Source organism: Macrotis lagotis, chromosome 1, assembly GCF_037893015.1.
Source record: "Macrotis lagotis isolate mMagLag1 chromosome 1, bilby.v1.9.chrom.fasta, whole genome shotgun sequence".
Taxonomy (NCBI): domain Eukaryota; kingdom Metazoa; phylum Chordata; class Mammalia; order Peramelemorphia; family Peramelidae; genus Macrotis; species Macrotis lagotis.
In genome coordinates, this window is record NC_133658.1 from 240,850,041 (window position 1) to 240,872,534 (window position 22,494).

Here is a 22,494-nt window from a genome sequence, read left to right on the forward strand (position 1 = left end):
GATATGGCTGGGTTGGAAATCATGAAGTCTGGCCTAAAGAGAACATCTAGTCTAAGCTTTTTTTTTTTTTTAGGTTTTTGCAAGGCAAATGGGGTGAAGTGGCTTGCCCAAGGCCACACAGCTAGGTAATTATTAAGTGTCTGAGACTGGATTTGAACCCAGGTACTCCTGACTCCAGGGTGCTTTATCCACTGTGCCACCTAGCCGCCCCTAAGCTTTCTTTTAATCTAACTGAGGAAACAGGATATCATGCCTCCCAAGTCTAAATATTTACAGTAAAAATATAGGATCATAGATAGTCCTAAAAGGATCCTAGAAGTCATTCAAATAGGTAATTTTCAAAGTGTGGCCCAAGGGATCCCTGGGGGTCTTTGAGCCTCTTTTCAGGGATCTGTGAAGTCAAAAGTACTTTCATAAAACTGAGATGTTTTCATTTCTAATAGGGTAAATATCTAAAATAAAAATTCTTTGGAAGGGTCTTCAATAATACTTAAGAGATTAAAGGGGTCCTGACATCAAAAAGTTGAGGATCACTGTTCTAGGCCAACCCTTCATTTTATAGCTGAGGGAATTGAAGCCCAGAGTGTTTGAGCCCAGTCACATAGTCAAAAGGCTGTTATCAGATTCCAAATTTATGTGTCCTTCCTTATGTTAGTTGGGGGGGGGGGGATCCTTTACAGATTAGTTAAAGGTCATGCACTTGACATTTTCTCCAAATAAATCATCCTCCCCTGTTCTCTAGCTCATCCTGTCTTTTCCCTTCTCTTTCCCTCTTTCTTTTTACCTGTGTTGTAACAACTCAGGGATATCTGGGAGGAAGCATTGCCCCATGTAGGATTCCTGATAACTGCTTTTAAGTATTTGGAACATTGTCATGTGAAAGAGACTTTAGGTTTGCTCTCTTAGCTTGGTCCCTGAGGTCAAACCCAATAGCAAGGGGTAGCAGTAGCAAAGAAGGCTTGATATCAAGAAAAGCTTGTGAATGATCTGAGTCATATCAAAACACAATGCAATTAGGTGACATAGTAGATAGAGAACACTGGATTTGGAATCAGGAAGACTCCTCTTCGTGAGTTCAAATCTGCTCTCAAACATTTCCTAGCTGTGTGACTTTGGACAAGTCACTTAATCCTATTTACCTTAGCTTCCTCAATTGTAAAATGAGCTAAAGAGGAAAATGGCAAACCATACCAGTATCTCTGCCAAAAAAAAAAATAAACAAACCCAAATGGTGTCACAAATTGTCAGATATGGCTGAAATGACTAAACAGCAATAACAAAAATAGAACACAGTGAGGCATATTGAAAGAATTGAAACTCTAGACTCAGAGGACCTAGGTTCAGATTCCACTGCATGCAATTTCTTTATCTAGGCCTCAGTTTCCTTATCTGTAAAATGATGGGATAGGACTAGATGACTTTTAACTCTTGATCGATGATCTTATGAATTTGCTCCCTTGTTTCATTTTAATTAAAAAACAAATATGGAATGCTTCATGAATTTGCGTGTCATCCTTGCACAGGGGTCATGCTAATCTTCTCTGTATTGTTCCAATTTTAGTATAAGTGCTGCCAAAGCAAGCACTGAATTTGCTCCCTTGAAAGGTTGTGATTTTTCCATACTTGAAGGCCTTTAAGTACAGGATAGATGCCATTTGGGGGAATGTTTTATGTTTACAGGATTACTATTTGGGTAGAGATTAGAATTAGATGGCCACAGCATTCCATTTCAATCCTGAGATTCTACATCTGTGACTTAGCTTCCTAGACTGAGGCCTTCCATCTACTACCAATTTTCAACATTTTTAGCTGCTCCTTTGCTGAAGCAGGCAGTTATGTTGGCTTTGTTAGACAAGATAATATGTGCCTTAGGGCAAGGTTCACCAAAGTCATATAGAAATCAACTTTTTAGGATAGATTTAGTTGAATTTGGAGGGAGACCTCAGGAAGAGATCTCAGAACACATGATATGGTGGAACAAGAGACAGAGACCCCATGGTTATTAGAAGGCAGATGCTGGTGAGACTGCACAGGGAAAAGGAGCAAGGAAATTGGAGAGCTCTCCATTTATCTTCAGTAGGTAAGAGGAGAGCAGGTGGTAATCTCTCTTTTGAACTATTCTTACTAGATATTCAATTGTTCCTACTTTCAGAAGTAGTACAAATAATGTTAAAATCCTCCAAATTTCAGCAACATGGGGCAAAACCCCAACTATTTCATCCAAGTTTCAGTCTTTAGGTGACCTGTGGTTATTTCTTGGGTTTCATTTATGCGAAATTCTTGTCAAGGTCCTCCAAAGTTTCATTTTCCTAGGTGCAATGTTTTCACTACTCTTTCCCTATTCTTCTCCATAATTTCCTTCTCCTGTCTCCCAGCTCTTCAGACTTCTACACAAAAAGAAACAGAAAGTAGAGGGTGAGGTTTTGGGTAGGAGTCATAAAACTTTTTTTTTTAAATGAGCAAAAAATATGTCAAAGCTTGCACATATATACCTTATTTGATATGAACACAGTTGCTCCTTGTGTGTTTATTTTGTTGTTTACTCTTGCTCCTTTTATATGAATGTACAGGATTATCATACATCTTGGAATTTGAAGTTTCATGAATGCTTTTTATTAATTTTTGTATTAATTTTCCAGTGTTATGTTCTGCGCACAGTGGATTCCATTAAATATGATTTTCTTTATTTTTTTAATTTTATTTTTTATTTAATTTTATTTTTTTTTAGGTTTTTGCAAGGCAAATGGGGTTAAGTGGCTTGCCCAAGGCCACACAGCTAGGTAATTATTAAGTGTCTGAGACTGGATTTGAATCCAGTTACTCCTGACTCCAGGGCCTGTGCTTTATCCACTGCACCACCAGTTGCCCCTCAATTCTAAAATTCTTTTTTTTTTGTTCAGTTTTTATTTATTTGTTTAAATTTATTTTTTTATTCTCATTTTGTACAAATGTTTTTTTTACATTAATAAAATATTATTGTTTACAAGTAAACAAAATACCCCTCCTCCCCCATGAATATAGATAGACTTGTTTGGGCGAAAAAAGTAAAGGGGAGAGGAAAAAAATTAAAATAAAAAAATAGTAATAATTGTAGGTATGGCCAGGTGGCGCAATGGACGAAGCAACAGTCCTGGAGCCACGAGCACCCAAGTCCACATCCAGCCTTGTAAACCCAACAATCACCCAGCCGTGTGACATGCAAGCCACCCGATCCCCACTGCCGTGCAAAAACCAAAAAAAAAAAAAAAAAAAAGAAAGAAAAAAAAGACCCAAAACAAAATAAAATAGTAATAATAGTAGGGGTGGCTGGGTGGCAGACAGAGCATTGGCCCTTGAGCCAAGAGCACCTGGGTCCAAATACAGCCCCAGACACCCAAAGATCACCCCGCTATGTGGCCCCAAGCAGGCCACCCAGCCCCACTTGCCCTGCACCCTCCCCCAAATAATCATAACAAAAAATGTGCTTGAGTCTTTGTTCCAACACCAACAACTCTGTCATGGGTGGATCTCATTCTTTATGATAAGTCCATCACAAAAGTTATTACCATATTTTTCCACTGTTGCCATTGCTGATCGCAACTTCCTCCTTTCTTATTTCTCCACTACCATGTACTCTATTTTCTCTCTCCTTTCACTATGACTCTGCTGTAGGGTCGCTGAGTGGCACAGCAGACAGATCCCTGGTCCTGGGGCCAAGAAGCCCTGAGCCCCCATACCACCCCTTAGGCCCAGAATCCACCTGGCCCTGTGGTCCTGGGCAGGCCTTCCATTCCCAGCCCCTTGCAAAAAGTAAGAAAGAAAATGTGTTATATCTGGCCACTCTCCCACCATGGTCCATCCTCTCCTCCTTTATTCACATCCCTACCCCTTCCCCCTGCTCCCCCCTCCTTCTTACTCCAGATGTCTATACCCTATTGAGTATATATGCTGTTTTCTCTCCTAGCCACCTCTGATGAGAGCAAAGATTCCCTCATTCCCCCTTGCCTCCCCCCCTTCCATATCATTGCAATAGCTCATTGTAATAAAAAAAATCTTATGTGAAATATCTTGGACTATTCCCCCTCTCCTTTTTCTTTCTCCCCTTCCATTTCCCTTTTTTTCTATTGACTCCATTTTTACACCATATTTTATCTTCGAATTCAGCTTTCTCCTGTGCTTCAACTATAAAAGCTCTCTCTACCTGCTCTATTAACTGAGAAGGTCCATATGAGTATTATCAGTGTCATTTTTCTATGCAGGAACACATGCAGTTCATCCTCATTATGTCCCTCATATTTCCCCCCTCTCCTCCAATCTCCATGCTTCACCTGAGTCCTGTATCTGAAGATCAAACCTTCCGTTCAGCTCTGGCCATTCCAAAAGGAACATTTGAAATTCCCCTGGTCCATCTTTTTCCCTGGAAGAGGACATTCAGCCTTGCTGGGTAGTTCATTCTTGGCTGCATTCTAAGCTCTTTTGTCTTCTGGTATATTGTATTCCAAGCCCTACAAGCTTCCATTGTAGCTGCTGCTAAGTCCTGTGTGATCCTGACTTCAGCTCCACGATTTTGAACTGTGTCCTTCTGGCTGCTTGTAATATTTTCTCTTTGACTTGGGAGTTCTGGAATTTGGCTATAATATTCCTAGGGGTTGGTTTTTTGGGATCTCTTTCTCTGGGGGATCGGTGAATTCTCTCCATTTCTATTTTGCCCTCTGCTTCTAGAATATCAGGGCAATTTTCCTGTAGTAATTCTTTGAAAATGATGTCAAGGCTCTTTTCCTGATCATTACTTTCAGGTATTCCAATAATTTTTAAATTATCTTTCCTAAGTCTGTTTTACATATCAGTTGTTTTTTTCAATGAGATATTTCACATTTTCTTCTAATTTTTCATTTTTTTGGTTTTGAAGTATTGATTCCTGATTTCTGTTAAATTCATCAATCTCCCTGAATTCTATTCTTTGTCTGAAGGATTTGTTCTCCTCAGAGAGTTTTCTTATCTCTTTTTCCATCTGGTCAATTTTGCTTTTTAAAGCATTCTTCTCCTCAATAACTTTTTGAACTGTTCTATCCATTTGACCTAAGCTGGTTTTTAGCATGCTATTTTCTTCAGCATTTTTTTGGATTTCCTTGACTAAGCTGCTGACTTCATTTTCATGTTTTTCCTGCATCTCTCTCCTTTCTTTTCCCAGTTTTTCTTCCAATCCCCTCATTTGATTTTCAAAGTCTTTTTTGAGCTCTATCATAGCCTGAGCCCAATTTCTGTTTTTCTTGGAGTCTTTAGATGCAGGAGCTTGTGCTTCCTCATCTTCAGACTGAGTATTTTGGTCCTTCTTGGGCTCATTTGCAAAATATTTCTCAATAGTCTTCTTTTTCCCAGCCTGGGCCTGGTTTGGGGTGTTTCTTGAGCTTTTGGGACACTCCCACAAGGGTCTCAGTGTGTGAGGCTCTGTCCTCCCTCCTGATCTGTGAATGACCATAAGCACCCCCCTCTGCCAAGGGGCTGATGTGGGGGGGCTGCTGTTCTATGGGGGGCCTAGACTGTGGTCAGGATCTGAATGTGGTCAGAGCCACAGTCCTGTTCCAGGGGCAGAGGACAGAGCTAGGCAGTCTCTCTTCACTCCCCTCCCTCAGCTCAATGGGCTCATGCCCTGGGGGCTCCTGTTTACCGTCTCCGCCTGCTTCGTTTCCTGGATCAGGGCTGGGGAAAGAGGATGCTGCTTCCTGTGCGCCCTGAGGGCTGGGCTCCACGTGGCTCTGGCAGAGGTCCCCCAATGTTCCCCCACTTTGTGCCCGGTGCTCCTTGGGGTGCAGCTCAGGAGACTCCCCCGCTGCTGTGAGCTGAGACCCCCAGCGCCCTGGGGCTGCCTCCGGGAGGCTGAGGTTCTTTGGCTCTGGCGGGCCACCCCTCTGGCAGGCCACTTCTCCAATCCCGGGGAGCAGAGCCTTTCTGCTCTTTTCCCGGTTACCTTGAGTAGGAGAACTGCCTCACTGGGTCCCTTTGTGGGTTCTGTCTCTCGAAAGTTTAGTTAGAGTCCTTAGCTGATGAATTTTATCAGAGAGCTCCTAAGACTTGATCCCTTCTTGTCCTAAATATGATTTTCTAACAGTGATATGATAATGAAGAAAAGTTCAAATTTGAAGATAGAGAACTATCTACAAAATATTTCTCAAGTATGACAACCATGAAATTGGGAGACTATAAACAATCGGATTGATTTCTGAATGAAACAGGAAATTAAAAGAAGAATGCAGATGCATAATGTGGTATACTGGACCCAGAATTAGGAAGGTATGGATTCAAATTCTGTCCCTGTCACTTTCTAACTGCATATGAAACCCTATGCAATCTTTACCCTCTCTGTATCTAAATTTGATCTATAAAATGAAGTAATTGAACTCAATGTCCTCTAAGGTCTCTTCCATTTATGATTCTATAATTCTTGCTCTTGGGAAGTTTTCCCAGCCATCAAACCTAAATTTTCCCTCCTCTCCTCCTGCCCCTTTGTCTGATCCCTTTTGATTTTAATGCTTCCCTTCTCTTATTTCCTTTTTATCCTGGGCATAGTTGTTTATATTTTTTCTCCTCCATTAAACTGTGAACTCCCAAAGGACAGTCTATCTTTTGTCTTTTTTTGTATACCTAGCACTTAACACAAGACTGAAAACTCTCTGTCTGACTTCACAACTTCCCACCTCTTAATGTCTCAGTCCTATCTGACTAAAGAGAACAAATCTTAATGCTCTTCCATGTCTTAACCCTTAAATACTTGAACAGAGTAATCAGGAATGGCCAAATAAGCAGAAGCCCTTATTTGTTACTGAGTGGTTATGCTAGCAAAAGTGAGAGGAGAATGGGGAGAAGGGTCAAGGTAAGGTGAACTAGAGAACAGAGAGAGGAAAGGTTAAATGCAGGATCCATGATACAGTACAGTGGAAGCCTTTTTCATATCGAGTCAGTGCACCTGGTTACTGGTCACTGGTCACCAAGTCACTGATATCAGGTGAGTGGACCTTGAGGTTATTCACTGCCTGTGGAACTTAGGGGGCATCATTCAACCTCCTTGGGGAGAATACTTTAAATGAATCTAATAGCTGTCTTCAAATATTTGAAGAGTCATAATCAGAGAGAGGGATTGTATGTGTTTATTTGGTCATAGACCCCAAGAAGCAACTGGTAAGACTAATGGAGAAAAGGATTTAGGCTCAATGTAAAGAAAATCTTCCTTACAATTATCTATCCAGAAATTAAAGGAGGAGCTAGAGGGTTTCCCTTAAATGGACCCCTTCAAGCAAAGCTGGATGACCACTTATCAGTTATGTGATAGTGGCAATTCTTATTCAGGAATGGGTCAGCTTAGATGATTCAAAAAATTCCTTCCAATTCTCAGATTCTATGAGTTACTTTATCTCATCCTTCGGTGCAGAGTATTGAAATCCACATTAGTAGATATGAGTCTTGGGTCAGGTTTCAGAAGTCTGAACAAATTAGAAAAACTTACTTAGAAGATTAGCCCCCATGGATCCATTAAAGATCAGTGAGACTATCTCTTGACCTTAGACAATGAAGACTGCAAACTGAGAACCATCTGGAAGTGATCAGTCTTCCCACAGACCATCTGCTAGAATGACATAATTTTAGTTATACTTGTAGACAGTCCAATTCAAATCTGGCTAGGCATTTCCCACTTCCAATCCTAAGCATACCTGACCTTCATTCAGAAGGGACTTATCACCTCCCAAGACAACTCATTCCACTTTGGGATAGTTCTGAATTTTAAAGGGTATTTTCATATGTAAGGGTGACAATCTCTAACTCCACATCCTACTTAATGATAACAAAAGTTCAAGATCTCTCAAATTAATCAATCAATCAATCAAGCATTTCTCATGTACAAAGCACTCTGAGTTGTACACAATAACATCAACATTATATGATGATAGTGGGGCAGCTAGGTGGTGCAGTGGGTAGAGCACGGGCCCTGGAGTCAGGAGTACCTGAGTTCAAATCCAACCTCAGACACTTAATAATTACCTAGCTGTGTGGGCTTGGGCAAAGCCACTTAACCCCATTACCTTGCAAAAACTAAAAAACAAAACAAAACAAAACAAAAAAAAACATATGATGATCAACCTTGAATGACTTAGCTATTCTTAGTAACACAATGATCCAAGACAATTCCAAAGGACTCAAGAGGAAAGATGTTATTCGCATCCAGAGAAAAATCCGAGTTTGAATAAAGATTGAAGTATATTAGTTTCTTTCTTTTCTTTTTCTTTTTTCTTTTTTTCTTTTGGTCCATCTGCTCTTTCATAACAACTAATATGGAAATATGTTTTACATGATTACACTATATAATCTATATCAAATTCTTTACCATTTTACCATTACCTCCCTTAGGAAGGGAGGAGGTGAGGGAAGGAGGGAGAAAAGCTGAAACTCAAAAAAGTTTTTAAATGAATAGTTTGATTTTACATATATTTGGAAAAATGAAATATTATTTTAAAAATTTCTAAATCATGCAGAATATTCAAGAGGTATATAATAGATTTTTTAGAATAATTTCCATTCAAACTTTCATTTCAATCATAATTTATTATAAACTATGTTATTTAAATGTGATAACAACCACAGGAATCAAGAATCTTGAGTCTGAATCAGAGAGCAGGAAAGGGTCTTTTATTTTTCTTCAAAGAGAAAGGACACAACTCCCACTGCAAAGTAACATCAGCTAGGGAATGTCAAAGATAGAAGCTCATGAGTCTCTTTTTATTATAATAATAATCCTACCTCAAAATTCTGTCTTATCCCATCATTGGGTGTTAAGACAAGCTTGCAATCTTTTTACTAATACTACCCAAAGCATGCAAAGCAAATTCAATGCTCCTTGTCTTAATTATTCATAACGTCAATCCTAATGGAAAGTTATAGTTTTCAATCTCTTATTACCATAATTATTCATAGCTAATCTATACCAATTAAAAATGTTTTACAAAACCTCATTATTCATTTCCTCTGACCGAATATGAGACATCCAATTCGAAAGAGAACCAGTCCAAATCTTGCAGTTACTACATTTTCCAAGAAATCACATGTAACTAGGAAACAGGACAGATTTCACTTTCAAGAGAAAAATAAAAAGGTAAAAATAAAATTAAAAAGTTGAATAGTTTTTAATTTTCTCCATTGTCATTATTTTCCAATTAATCCCCCAAAGTGGTCCTGTAAGGTCACTGATCTTTCAATTAATCCAACATTTTAAAATTATTTTACATCATACTTTTAAATATCTACTTTTATTTAGTTTGTTAAATATTTCCCAATTAACATACAGGTAAAATAATTTATTTTCATTTTTAAAAATTTTGAGTTTCAAATTCTCTATCTTCCTCCTGTCTTTCCCATATCCCTTGAGAAGGTAAGCAATATGATACCAATTATATATGTGAAATCATGCAAAACATATTGCATATCAGCCATGTTACAAAAGAAAAAAGCAGGACAGTTAGTTGGTATAGTAAGTAGACAGAGAGTTGGACCTGGAGTCAGAAAGATCCATCTTTGTTAGCTTAAATCTTACCGCAGACACTTACTAGCTGTGTGATCCTGAAAAAGTCAGCTGTTTGCCTGTTTCCTCCTCTGTAAAATAAGATGGAGAAGGAAATGGCAAACCATTTCAGTATCTTTGCCAAGATAACCCCAAATAGAGTCATGAAGTCAGACATGTCCCAGACACTAGGTTAAGTACAGAGATATGTGATGAGCCTCACCTTGATTGCAAAGTAATAATCAGAGGTGAGATTAAGCTCTGCCTCACCTGCTACTCCCTCCCCCCATGTCCCTGGAATTTAGTGCTTGGGATGCAAATCCAAAGAAGTGAAACTATCACTACTGAAAGGAGACTACATTCTAATGAATGACAGTACATACATACAAGTATAAGACAATTAAATACAAATATTAACAAAATAGTTAAAAATAATATGCTCGGGGCAGCTAGGTGGCGTAGTGGATAAAGCATCGGTCTTGGAGTCAGGAGTACCTGGGTTCAAATCTGATCTCAGACACTTAATAATTACCTAGCTGTGTGGCCTTGGGCAAGCCACTTAACCCCATTTGCCTTGCAAAAAACCTAAAAAAAAAAAAAGAAAGAAAAAAGAAAAATAATATGCTCAATACTTCATTACCTTGACCTCTCTGCCCATTTAGGGAAAGGGTCCAGACTAGTCATTTCTCGATAAGTTATACTCCTTTATCTTCTCCAACGTTCCCCAAACCATCATCTTGTATCATCTTCTCTTGATAGATTGTAAGCTCCTCGAAGGCATGGACTTCCTTCCTTCCTTCCTTCCTCCCTCCCTCCCTCTCTCTCTCTCTCTTTTCTTTCTTTCTTTCTTTTTTTCTTTCTTTCTTTCTTTCTTTTTCTTTCTTTCTTTCTTTCTTTCTTTCTTTCTTTCTTTCTTTCTTTCTTTCTTTCCCTTCCTTCCTTCCTTCCTTCCTTCCTTCCTTCCTTCCTTCCATCTATTTGTGTCCCAGCATTTGGCAATAAATGTTTGTTGACAGATATCCACCGAAGGTGGTGAGAGACAGCTAGATGACACAATAGGTAAGAGTCCTAGACTTGGATTTGGGAAGACCTGAGTTCAAATTCTGCCTGACACTAGCAGTGTGATCTTGGACCTATCACTTAACTTCTCTCAGTTTTAGTTCATTCATATATAAAATAGCACAACATCACAGGCTGTTGTGAGTCTTGACTGATTTATCATATGTACACTGTGAGAGGGCTATATAAATGCTAGCTTTTATATCACCTTTTGGTGGTGAGTACACTAGGAGTTGAAGAGGGATCAGAAAAAAGTTTAATATAGAAGCTAGTGCTTAACTAAAGCACTGAGCACAGATCTTTTTTAAAGACCTGAAGAACCCACAACTCTTCAAATCTGGATCCTGTCTCTTAAAAGAATCAAATGAGACAAAACCTGTTAGACTTTGAAAATTATAGATGATTGTCTAAAGAAAAATCACTATTATGACCATTCCCCCTTCATAATTGACTTTAAAAGGGAAGGGACTTGTGGAAGCTACAAAAGGCTTTCCTGCAACAATCCTATGCTTCAGTTAATGATTATTAAGCATCTTTAAGTACAAGAAAGCCTCTTAGGGAGATTCAAAGATAGAGAAGACATGATAAGATAATTACACCAATCGCTGCAGAAAAATGAAAACAAGTAACTTTGAGCACACTTCAGGAAAGGTCAAAGAACAAGATCATGTCCACCTGAAGGAGAGTATCAGGGAAGGAATCTCAGAGGGCAAAAGAACTAGAGTCAAATAATCAATTAACATTTATTAATTAACTACTGTGTGCTAAAGTTTGTGCCAAGATCTGTTAGATCCTAGGAAAGGAAAGATCAAAAGCCTCAGTCTTCAAGAAACTTACATTCTATTAGGAGCATTGTATGCAAATAAAAGTAAATATAAACTATATACAATGTAAATATAAAGCCCTTTCAAGAATGAACCAAGATGGAAGGGTTGAGAGGATAAAGACCCACATTTGGGGTGGGAGGGGATGGTTAACATTCCAGTCCTTGATCCAGTCTCTTTCTAGTTTAACTAATTATTTTTGTTAGCTAGATATTCTTTGTTTCCCTATGTAGAAAGACTAGGGAGGCTAGAAGGGGTACCTTCTGAATTTGTGACCCTGTTACAATTCCTCAGTCAATCTGCTCTATCTCAGTACCAGCACTTGGTTATAGTGCTTTATAGTGTGTTTTTTGCTTGAGTTCTTCACATTGTATAGGAAAGAAGTTCCCAATTTCTAAAAGTCCCCTTCATTTTGACCTACCTTGCCAGACTTATTCCTTTCTCTTCCTTTTCCGTACACTCTTCCTCCAGACAAACTGTACTATCCCGTATTCTATGAGTATGATTCATTCTTTCCCACCCCTGTACCTGGGCTCCCACTAGTATTTTTTTCCTATTCTTCAAGGCTCATCTTTTTTGTTATTTAGTTATTTCACATGTGTGACTCTTTATGACCCCAATTTGGGGTTTTCTTGGCAAAGGTATTGGAATTGTTTGCCATTTCTTTCTCCAGCTCGTTTTACAGATGAGGCAAATGTGGTAAAAATGATTTATGCAGTGTTAGACAGTGTCTGAATTTGTTTTTGAATTTATATCTTCCTGATTCCAAGCCCTTCAATCTATACATTGTACCATCTAGCTTCCCCAAGGCTCATCTTAAATGCTACCTTATCCATGAAGGTTTCCCTGGACTCCCTCAGTTCTCACTGTATAGTCTTATTCTTTGTATTTCTATTATTGCTTTTCTGCATTCATTTTACTGAGCTGTAGCTCCATGAAGTTAGGACAAGACTAACATATTTATCTTGGCATACCTCACAGCTATTAACATAGTGCATTCTAAGTAGGAGGATTGGAAGAAAGAAAGAAGACAGGAAAGAAGAAGGGAAGGATGAATGGAGTGAAGAATGAATAGAAGAAAGGGAGGTAGGGACAAAAGTTTGTAGGGAGGGAGGGAAGGAAGGGAGGGAGGGAAGGAGGAAGGAAGGAAGGAAGGAAGGAAGGAAGGAAGGAAGGAAGGGAGGGAGGGAGGAAGGGAGGAAGGAAGGAAGGATTTTTGTTAGGAATGCAGTTAATTGAGAGGAAATAATTAAGGGAGACCAATTCCTTGGGGTGGGAGAGAGAGAGAGAGAGAGAGAGAGAGAGAGAGATACTTGTGGGTTCAGATCTTTAAAAAATGATATTTAGAATTACATATCCCACAATACAAGTTTTCAGAGAAGAGAAGCATTATACTAGGAAACCCATTTAGGTAATGGGCCAATAGAATAAAGATTGAAGAGCAAATAGGATTGGTTGAATACTTGTCACCACACTGCTGCTTGTTAAATGTTGAATATATACATATTGATGGACTGATTGTTCACTTTCTTGTAATGTAGGAATATTTCCATGAACCATCCTCAGTCTGTTCGGAGCAGGATTTGGTTCCTGGCTTGACATGGGTCACAATATATGTTCCAAATCAAGAAAAGTCAGTCCCCATAAGTGACTGGCAATCAGTTAAAAAAATATTTTTCACCTACTGCATGCAAAAAACTGTTGAATAGCATTTGTTAAGTGGCATTTTCCATTATTAGGCATGTACACACCCTCATCATATGCTCTGTTTTGATTTAATTCAATTTCACAAACATTTATTTAGGATCCCTTATATTCCAGGCCCTATGCTAGATAGTGGGGTTATAAAGGTGAAAAAAAAAATCCAAGTCCTTCACCTTAGGGAGTTTACATTCTGTGGGGAAAACAACACAAACACATTAGCTGATATCAATAGATATCAATAAATGAAATCCAGACAAGCTCAATGAGCATTATTGTTGTTTATCCTTCATTTTTGAAGCTGAACAATTATACATGAGGGTGATGTTTTGACTTGCTAGTGAATTGATTCAAGTGTGGCATTAATTTCTTCTCTCAAATCCCTTACCTATGAGTAAGAAGCAAAACTTTGAGATCATCTTGCTTGATTCCCTAGTTATTTGCTGGAAACTCTTGGAGTAGAATCCTCACATTGCTCATTATGGAGGGAGATACTCTGAGCAGGTGAAGAATCTTCCTAAGTCTGACACAACCAAGTACCATTTGTTAAGGCCCATTGGACTTCATGTTAGCACCAGAAATAGGTGTGAGATACCAGTATGTGTCTTGAACATCACTGAACACAACTGTGATGAGAATTACCCTGAAAACACAATTCCAACAGCTTAGCCCTATGTAAGCCCACTGTCATCCACATGCCTATTTTTCACAGATCAAAAGAACTGGATTCAGCTCAGTTCTCCTTTTCACAGATATTAGCAATTTGTTCTTTGGGTACAGAAATAATTGGTGTCTTCTTCCTGCCCCCCCCCTTTAATTTCACTCCTTGCTCCTGATTGATATCTCTTCTGTAAGACTAAAAGAATAAGGCTTCCTAAAAAGCAATGGAAGGGGCTGCTGGAAGGGCCAGCAGCTGCTGGAACCACAAGATACTGAGAGAAGACACCTGAAGCTGAGCAATGCTTTATCTGAAAGAAGGCACCTCGTGAAAAATTCATTCACAGACTCTGTGTTGGCTGCACAATCTTCCCATGCATGCATGCAGACATGTTCACACACACACACACACACACACACACACACCCCACTCTTGGAACAGTGGCTCTGGAATGACAACTCTGAGCTGGAGAGGGGGAGGAGGCTTCCCTGCCGATGAGTAGCAGTGAAGAACAGCAGCTCCTGTTTCCTGGGTCTCTGTGGGCAGCATCTAGGGTAAAGGAGGAGGAGGCAGAGGAAAGAAGCAGAGTGTGAGAGGCAGGCAGGCTGCATCACATCAGCAGCCCCTCACTGGCACTGGCCCATTGCCTGCCCACCCTTGATGTGGTCCTAACCGTCCAGCATGGCTCTCATAGTTCATCTGAAGACCATCACAGAACTAAAAGGCAAGGGGGACCGCATTGCCAAAGTGACTTTCCGAGGTATGGACCAATTCTACTTGCTTTCTGAGAGATGGTTTTGTAGGGGGTTCCTTCCTTCAATTTGAAATATTAGCCAAACCAAAGGATGTCTGTATGGACACTTGCAGGATTCAGAAGGGTAACTGTGGATGGGGATGGAGGGCAGAAGAAAAGTTCTCTGCAGAGTCCTAAGAGATGGGGGCTTGAATTGTATAATGATACCTGCCCCTAGCTAGGCTGGTCCTTTGGATTTCTTGAGCATTGAGTATTCTTCCCTGTTTCTATGTCCCTTTGTGTTGTTTCCCTTTCTCATCTTTCTGCCTTATTTGGGGGGGGGGTCTCTCTCTATCCTTATATTTGTGATTCTGCATTTGTTCACCCCTAAGTTAGATGAGAATTCATCTGATTGCAGGAGGCTTTGGAGAAGAAAGAAGAAGAATCTTGTTCTCTGGAGAAGGTGGCAGTTGGGAGAAGGGTAGCATAGTCTTCCAGCTGCTAGCTCCTTGTAAGATTCCAGTCTCTGAGGTCCAGTCTAGTTTTAATTCTGCCTACATCTTCCTTTCTCCTCCTCACACTCACACACAGGGTTGATGATCTGATTCCAAATGGACATATAACTTCAAATCATATTCTAGATCATTCCTAGACTGAAGAATCTCAAAGAGACCAGGGGTATGCCCCTGCCCAAACTCAAAGTTCAGACACGGAGCATCTTGACCAGCCTTTGGATCTGTGGGGTGCATAGCATGCTGCATATATCTTTGTGTTTCCTTTAGTCTTATTCATGATTCTCACCCTTGATCCCTCTCCATGTCTCTCTTAGGACATTGCTGTCCTTCAGATTCCCTTCTTCTGTGTTCCATGATTGCCTTATCACATCTTTTCCAGATAGTGATTTTGGTGGGGAAGTAGATAGGGTATTGGACTTGGAATGAGGAAACCCAGAGTTCAAATCCTGTTTCTGATACTTAGCTGTGTGATCCTAAGCAAGTTGCTTAACCTTTATTTGCCTTTATTTCCTTATCTGTAAAATGGGGATAATTACAGCATCTACTTCACTGTGTTGTTGTGAGGATCAAATGAGATGATATTTGTAAAACTTGTTTGAAACCTTAAAGTGTTATAGAAATGCTAGCTATTTTGTTGTTGTTATTATTAGGATGTTGGTGGGAAATCAGCTCCATAATTGGGGATTGGAGCAGGGGAGAAATGTAGGGAGAAAGCACTTACCTTACTCTAATTTCCAAACAGAAAAATCAAATATGAGAGAGGTATTCTGTGATCCAAAAAATGCTACCAAAAACTGCTTTTTCCACCTGTCCTGTATGAAGGATAAACAAATGCTGAGGAGAGAGGAGTTGCATTTCCTTTCTCCTCCTTTGTTAGACAACAGTAGGAATTCTGTGGGGATGAGCTCCTAGTAGGAAGAGAGATTGTAAAAAAGCTTCTTTATGTCAGGCTTTTAAATATTAGAGACATATACTCACCCTTCCCCTTCCCTATGGTCTGGAACTCTTGTGGCCCACCAGTAACTAGTAAAAGCTCTGCAAATTGTTCTCACTTCATTCCCATTGAAAGGAGATGCCTCCTGCTGCTGCTGCTGCTGCTGCTACTATTGCGCTCTGTGTGTGTGTGTGTGTGTGTGTGTGTGTGTGTGTGTGTGTGTGTTGTATCAAAGGTGCAAGCATTCTCTCTGGATGACAGGCTTCCCCTTCCATGTCACAAATGCATCTGACTGGGGCAGCTAAGTGATGCAGTGTTGAGAGCACCAGTCCAGGAATCAGAAGTACCTGAATTCAAATCCAACCTCAGACAGTTAATAATTATCTAGCTGTGTGACCTTGGGCAAGTCACTTAACCTCATTGCCTTGCAAAACCCAAAGAAAACAACAACCCCCCCCCAAAAAAAAAACCCAAATGGTTCAAACTGGTTAGCCATGATACCTTGAAAATGAAGTAAGGTCAAATGCTTGAGGTAACCTGAGTCTATCCCTCACTCCAGGTAAGCTCTGCCCCAGGCTGAGCCCTCTTTGCTCCATTCCCTGATGGCCTCCCTAGGAACCATTTCTCTGTCTTTCCGTGAGATTTTCTTCCCTTTATCCTTTCCCAAATTTGCCTCAGACACTGAGATTCCTAGATATGTGTCTGAGGAGCTGCTGAGTCATTAGCTGGTAGGATGGGTTGATTATTGGTAGAACTGTCTAACATGTAACTTTTCTCTTCAGTACTCTGCATGCTTAACATAACTAACAAGAAAAAAATTATATTTTTTTCCATTTTTATCAAATTGAATTCTAAATTAACAGATAACATAGTGTTTGGATGTTGCACCATTCTTAGCCCAAACAATAAAAACAACTCTTGTTTCTCATTACATTTCAGATACAAAGTTTATAAAACTCTTTATCCAAAACAACCTTCAAAAGATAATGATGCAAGTATTTTTACCCCATTTTACAGAAGATGAAATTGAGGTTGAGTAGTGTTATAAGTCAAACACACAGTCTACAGGTCTCAACTTGTCCATAACAGTACCAAGTGAGGTCCAAAACAGTCTAATATGTAATTGGAAATTAAATAACAAAAAATAAAATCACAGCAAAACACAGATGATTTTCTAAGTCAATATATGGCCCTTGGGCATCTAGGTGGTAGATAGAGCACCAGTGGACCTGAGTTCAAATTTGACCTCAGACACTTAATAATTACTTAGCTGCATGACCTTGGTCAAGTCACTTAACCTCATTCCCTTGCCAAAAAAATACCCCAAAATATATGGCCCTCAGGGATCCTTTATGTATAGTTTAGTGGCCCCATTTCAATAGTTGGGCACCACTATTGTGTTCAGCTTGTCCAGTACTCAGACCTCTCCTGATTACAAAATTCCACTGTCACACAGTTTTTAATTTGGGGGTTTTGTTTATATCCCACATCTTCCCAGAAGTTGGGGGACAGGGTTCAAGCATTCTCTCTGAAGGACAGGCTTCCTCTTCCCTGGCACAATGACATCTGACCCTTCAATGGTTCAAACTAAACTTAACCATGGTAAGGCTATGTAAATCAGTCCCATTTTGCAGACAGACAGTTTAAGAGAAAGTGAGAAAAGAATTTTTGAGTTTTCCCTAGAATCATGAAAGAAGATAAAAGGAATGTAAACCCTTTAAGGGCAAAGACTACTTCATTTTTGTTGTATCATCAGGTCTACTACAGTGCCTAAAATAATAATTGCTTAATAAAAGTTTGTTGAATTGAATTGATAAGAAAAGAAGGGGGACTGATCCTTGAAATGAGTTCCTCTCTGCCAGCTCTGGCCATTTCCTTCCAGTATTGAGTCTTTGTTTTCCCCCACACATTCCATCTCCCCTGATACTTCTTCTTTAATCTGGGACCCCAAATTATCCAATGATGAGATGAGAGATGGCAGAGAGAGACAGCTAGAGCTGGGTGCTGAGTGAACTAATAATAATTATAATGACAACAGCTAGAATTTAAGGTTTACAAAACACAAATATCTCATTTTATCCTCACAATTATCCTGGTGGATAGGAGGGTATTATTATATAACACATTTTACAGATGATTAAAGTGAAAAAAAGACAGAGGCTAAGTAACTTGCCCAGCTAATAAAAGGAACAGTTAGCAAAGGCCTGAAGCTGGATTTGAACTCAAGCCTTCCTACTCCAGGTCTAGAGCTCTATCCACTGCTGCCTCCAGCCCAGCCACAGTGGGTAGAAAACAAAGGGGAAACAACAACAGCGGCGGGCAACAACAACAAAAACAACTAGAAGAACTGAGGTTCATCTCATCAGAGATCCTGGGTGTAGTAAAGAGTAACTCTTTCCTTTGGTTACTTACTACATGTGCTCACATTCCAACACAAAGGAGCAAATCCATTACCAAATGCTTGTCCAATTTCACCCAAGTCTTGGAGTTAGACTAGTCTCCAGTAAGTCCAAGGGGTCTCCTGGACAATTTCTTCCTTTGTGGTAATGGCCCTCAACTGAGTTTGATGTATGGCGTTGGACCAGCTGGTTAGGTGGCCACTGAGGTTCCCTCCAACTCAGGGTCTGTGACGATTCTTCTGGGCTGTTGCTCTGTTGTGAGTGCATCCTGTTCTGTCTATCATCAAATAATCTGTGATCTAGTGACTGACTTCTTATGACTTTGGAGAACCATTTGGGAGCCACTCAAAGCAATTAAGTTAGCACATTCTCTTTCTGCTAATAATGGATCAAATGTTTAATAGTTCATTGTTTCCTGTGCTTCCCTTCCTCTGGATCTTTGCTCCTTCTGTTTCCAGTTCTCAAAATGCCCATCTCCTCTTGACCTGCTGAGTTCCTACCCATCCACTAATATCCAAGGCAAATGCTACATCCTTGTGGAAGCCTTCCCTTACCATTCCCTGCTTCAGTAATCATATTCCCCCGTGATATTTTGGATGCAACTCTGTAATTCACATATCATGGAATGAATAAATGAAATGAATTTAAGGAGGCAGCTAGGTGGCACAGAAGATAGAGCACTAGATTTAGAATTAGAAAGACTCATCTTCATGAGTTCAAATCCAGCCTCAGACACTCACTAGACAAGTAACGCTGGGCAAATCACTTAGTCCTGTTTGACTCAGTTTCCTCATCTGTAACATGGGAGGGAGAAGAAAATGACAAACCACTCAGTATTTTTACCAAGAAAACCCTAAATGGAGTCATGAAACAGGGATATGACTGAACCTAAGCAACAAAGTGTTCTCTGTGTGGTTATTATATTTTTTGTATTAAATTTTGTATTATATTTTTTGTATTCTAGGTCTGACACATAGAATATGCTTAATAATATTAGTTGATTGATTGCAAAGTAGTGTATGTTATAATGTTGGTTAGGTTCATTATAGTTACCTTTGTGTATATCATATCCCTCCTAGGTTTTAAGCTTCACGAGGATAGGTCTTTTGTATTATCTATACCTATATCTCCTCCTATACATAACAGATACTGGATATGGGGTATGCAAAAATGTATGTTTATTGAATGAGTTTATTAAGATCACTATCCTATTGGGTAGGTAATCAAATGCCATTATATCATTTCACAGAACAATCATTTAAGTAAGAAGCACTTATCTGCTATGCAGCAGTCATTGTTGCTAAGTAAGCTACCAAGACAAAAATGAAACAATTTCTGTCCTCAAGGAGATTTTATACCTTATGCTATGGAGAGAGGGAACAGACTTGTGTTTTCATTGTTACAGGGGACATCAAGGGGAGGCAGCTCAATACAGTCCTATATCCCCTTCAACTTACCATTGTAGAGAGAAACCTAGAGCACTGAGAGGGTGAGTGACTTTCCCAGGGTTATATAGTCAGTATATGAGATTTGACATCAGGTCTTCCTAGATCCAGGAATTTCTGTCTATCATACCATTTTATACTGCCTTTTTCATATACCATAATGTATATATTACATACATATACACGCATATATACATATATATTTATATGTACAATAGAATTCAGGGAAAATAGACACAAGGTAGTTAAATACAGGGGCAAGTGGGTATAATGCACAGAACATCAGGCCCAGAGTCAGAAATATTTAAGTTCAAATACAGCCTAAGACTATTTGTGTGATCCTGGGCAAATCACTTAACCCTCTTTCCCTCAGATTCTCATTTATAAAACCAACTGGAGAAGGCAATGATAAACCATACCAATATCTTTGCTAAGAAAATCCCAAATCATTTAAGTAAGAAGTGACAGGATAAAAGAAGAGTCAGGCATGACTGAAATGACTGAACTACAGTAACAACAGTAGAATACTAACTAAAATTAGTGCATCTTTTTTTTTTAGGTTTTTGCAAGGCAAATGGGGTTAAGTGGCTTGCCCAAGGCCACACAGCTAGGTAATTATTAAGTGTCTGAGACCAAATTTGAACTCAGTTACTCCTGACTCCAAGGCCAGTGCTTTATCCACTATACCACCTAGCCACCCTTAAAATGAATGCATCTTGAAGGAAGTGAGGGATCCTATGAGGTAGAGATGAGAAGGGACTACATTTCAGGCCTGGGGAATGACCAGTGCAAAGGCTTGGAGATGAGAGGTAGAGCAATATGTGTGAGCAATTTGTCTGAACAGGGTGAAGGAAGGGCAGCTCTGTATAATGAAGTTAGAAATATAGATTGGAAACAACTTGTGAAGGTCTTTCAAAGCCAAATAGAATAGATTGTATTTTACCCTGACCTATCCAGAGACAATAGGCTAAGAAGAAGCTGAAACTCAGAGAGGGTGGAGTGACTTTGCCCAATATTACATAGCTAGTAAATGGAAGACCATGGACTTGAACCCAGATCTCAGAACTCTTGAGTCCAAGTTATGCTGCAAGGTCTAGGAGAGTCTATTATAAGGCAGATCAGTAATATTACCATAGAATAAATGAACAAACCTACTTGGATCCTTATATGGGATCTCTGATTTATTTAGTGCTCTGTCTACTGGTTCTGAGGCTCACTTCCTTACCCCCTCTTCCCCTATAGCACAGACAGCAAGTGGCAAAGAGATATGCATCTTCTTTCCCATAATTCCCAGATGGTCAATGCCTCATGTTCACCTGGTAACATCTTTCTTTTATGAGATTTCACTCTAATTCTATCTTTTGTTCTGGTCCATTCTTCCCTAGCCCACTCCCTAGGGCTATGACTAATAATTTTGTTCTCTTGGAGGAAAACTAAATAAGGGGAGAAGGGGGCATTTAAATTGAGAAGATTGTGAGGTGACTCAAGATGCAACAGCTATGACTACTATTACCTAAGGAAGGAAGGAAGGAAGGAAGGAAATTTCTCTTAGATGTTAGTGCCCTGGAACAAAGCCCTTTGAGAGTTATATCTCTGTCTCTATTTTGTCAATGCCCATTAAGATTCTGTGTCCCCTTTTGACTTCTTTGCCTATCTCCAGCATCAGACACGAGTACATTTTCAGTTTAGGAAATAATGCTCAAATGTTTGAAGTCAACATAACTCTCCCTCCCAATTTACTTTTCTATTCTAGCCCCATGGAGTACCAGAAAGATAAAGGGAAGCATTATATGCTCAAGTCAACTGGCTTTCCACAATATAATATTAATAATAGATTATTTGCTTTGATTAAAACTGTGCAAAGTACAACTTACACATATTAAGTCATTCTTAGTTTAGCTACAATCCTGTGAGATAGGGAGGTTAATCCCCATTTTATGGATGAGGAAAGGAAAGATTGTAGAGAAATCAAGGGACTTATCCATGTGCATAGAGTATTGGACTCAAAATTCAGTCCTGCTTCAGTTGTTTACTAACTGTGTGACCCTGAGCAACACACTCAGTCTCTCTGGGCCTCAGTGTTCTCAGCTATAAAATGACCTCTTAAGGTCCCTCCTAAGCTCTAAACAAAACCTCTTGTTATAAGTCAGAATAATTTTCTTTTTCTTTTTTTTGCAAGGCAAATGGGGTTAAATGGCTTGCACACAGCTAGGTAATTATTAAGTGTCTTGAGGTCAGATTTGAATCCAGGTACTCCTGACTCCAGGGCCAGTGCTTTATCCACTGCGCCACCTAGCTACCCCAAGTCAGAATAATTTTCAGCAAAATTCAACATGTGTTACTAAGCCCTTTCTAATAACAGTAATAGCTAGCATTTATATAGTGATTTAAAGGTGACAGAATGTTGCATACATGCTACTTCATTTGATTTTTGCAATAACTCTTTGAGGAAGATGCAAGGTAGGGGGATTACTATCTCCATTTTACAGATGAGGAAACAGGATAAAATCAGTTAAATGGAATATTTAAGGAGGAAGAGAATACTAGTTGGACAAGATTAGACTTAAGATCCCTTCCAACTCTGCGTCTGTGACTCTATGACCTTCCTTGCTATAAGGATCTTATATCAACTGCTGTAGCATGAGATTTGAAAGTAACCCCCCCCCATATTGGGCAGTCAACCAAGATACCCAATATATT

At 39.5% G+C, this 22,494-nt stretch overlaps 1 protein-coding gene and 1 non-coding gene across 2 annotated transcripts in view; one reads left to right on the plus strand and one right to left on the minus strand.

The window, feature by feature from the left end:
- Positions 1–1,478: 1,478 nt before the first annotated feature.
- LOC141510349 (U6 spliceosomal RNA) lies at positions 1,479–1,585 on the minus strand. The gene has a single exon (XR_012474846.1). It is a non-coding gene; the product is annotated as a U6 spliceosomal RNA (small nuclear RNA).
- A 12,677-nt stretch (positions 1,586–14,262) lies between these two features.
- OTOF (otoferlin) overlaps positions 14,263–22,494 on the plus strand; it is a 178,847-nt gene continuing 170,615 nt past the window's right edge. Inside the window, exons 1-2 of the mRNA XM_074188236.1 lie at positions 14,263–14,357; positions 14,449–14,528. Coding sequence (XP_074044337.1) covers positions 14,263–14,357; positions 14,449–14,528 — 175 coding nt within the window. The remainder of the gene's footprint in view (positions 14,358–14,448; positions 14,529–22,494) is intronic.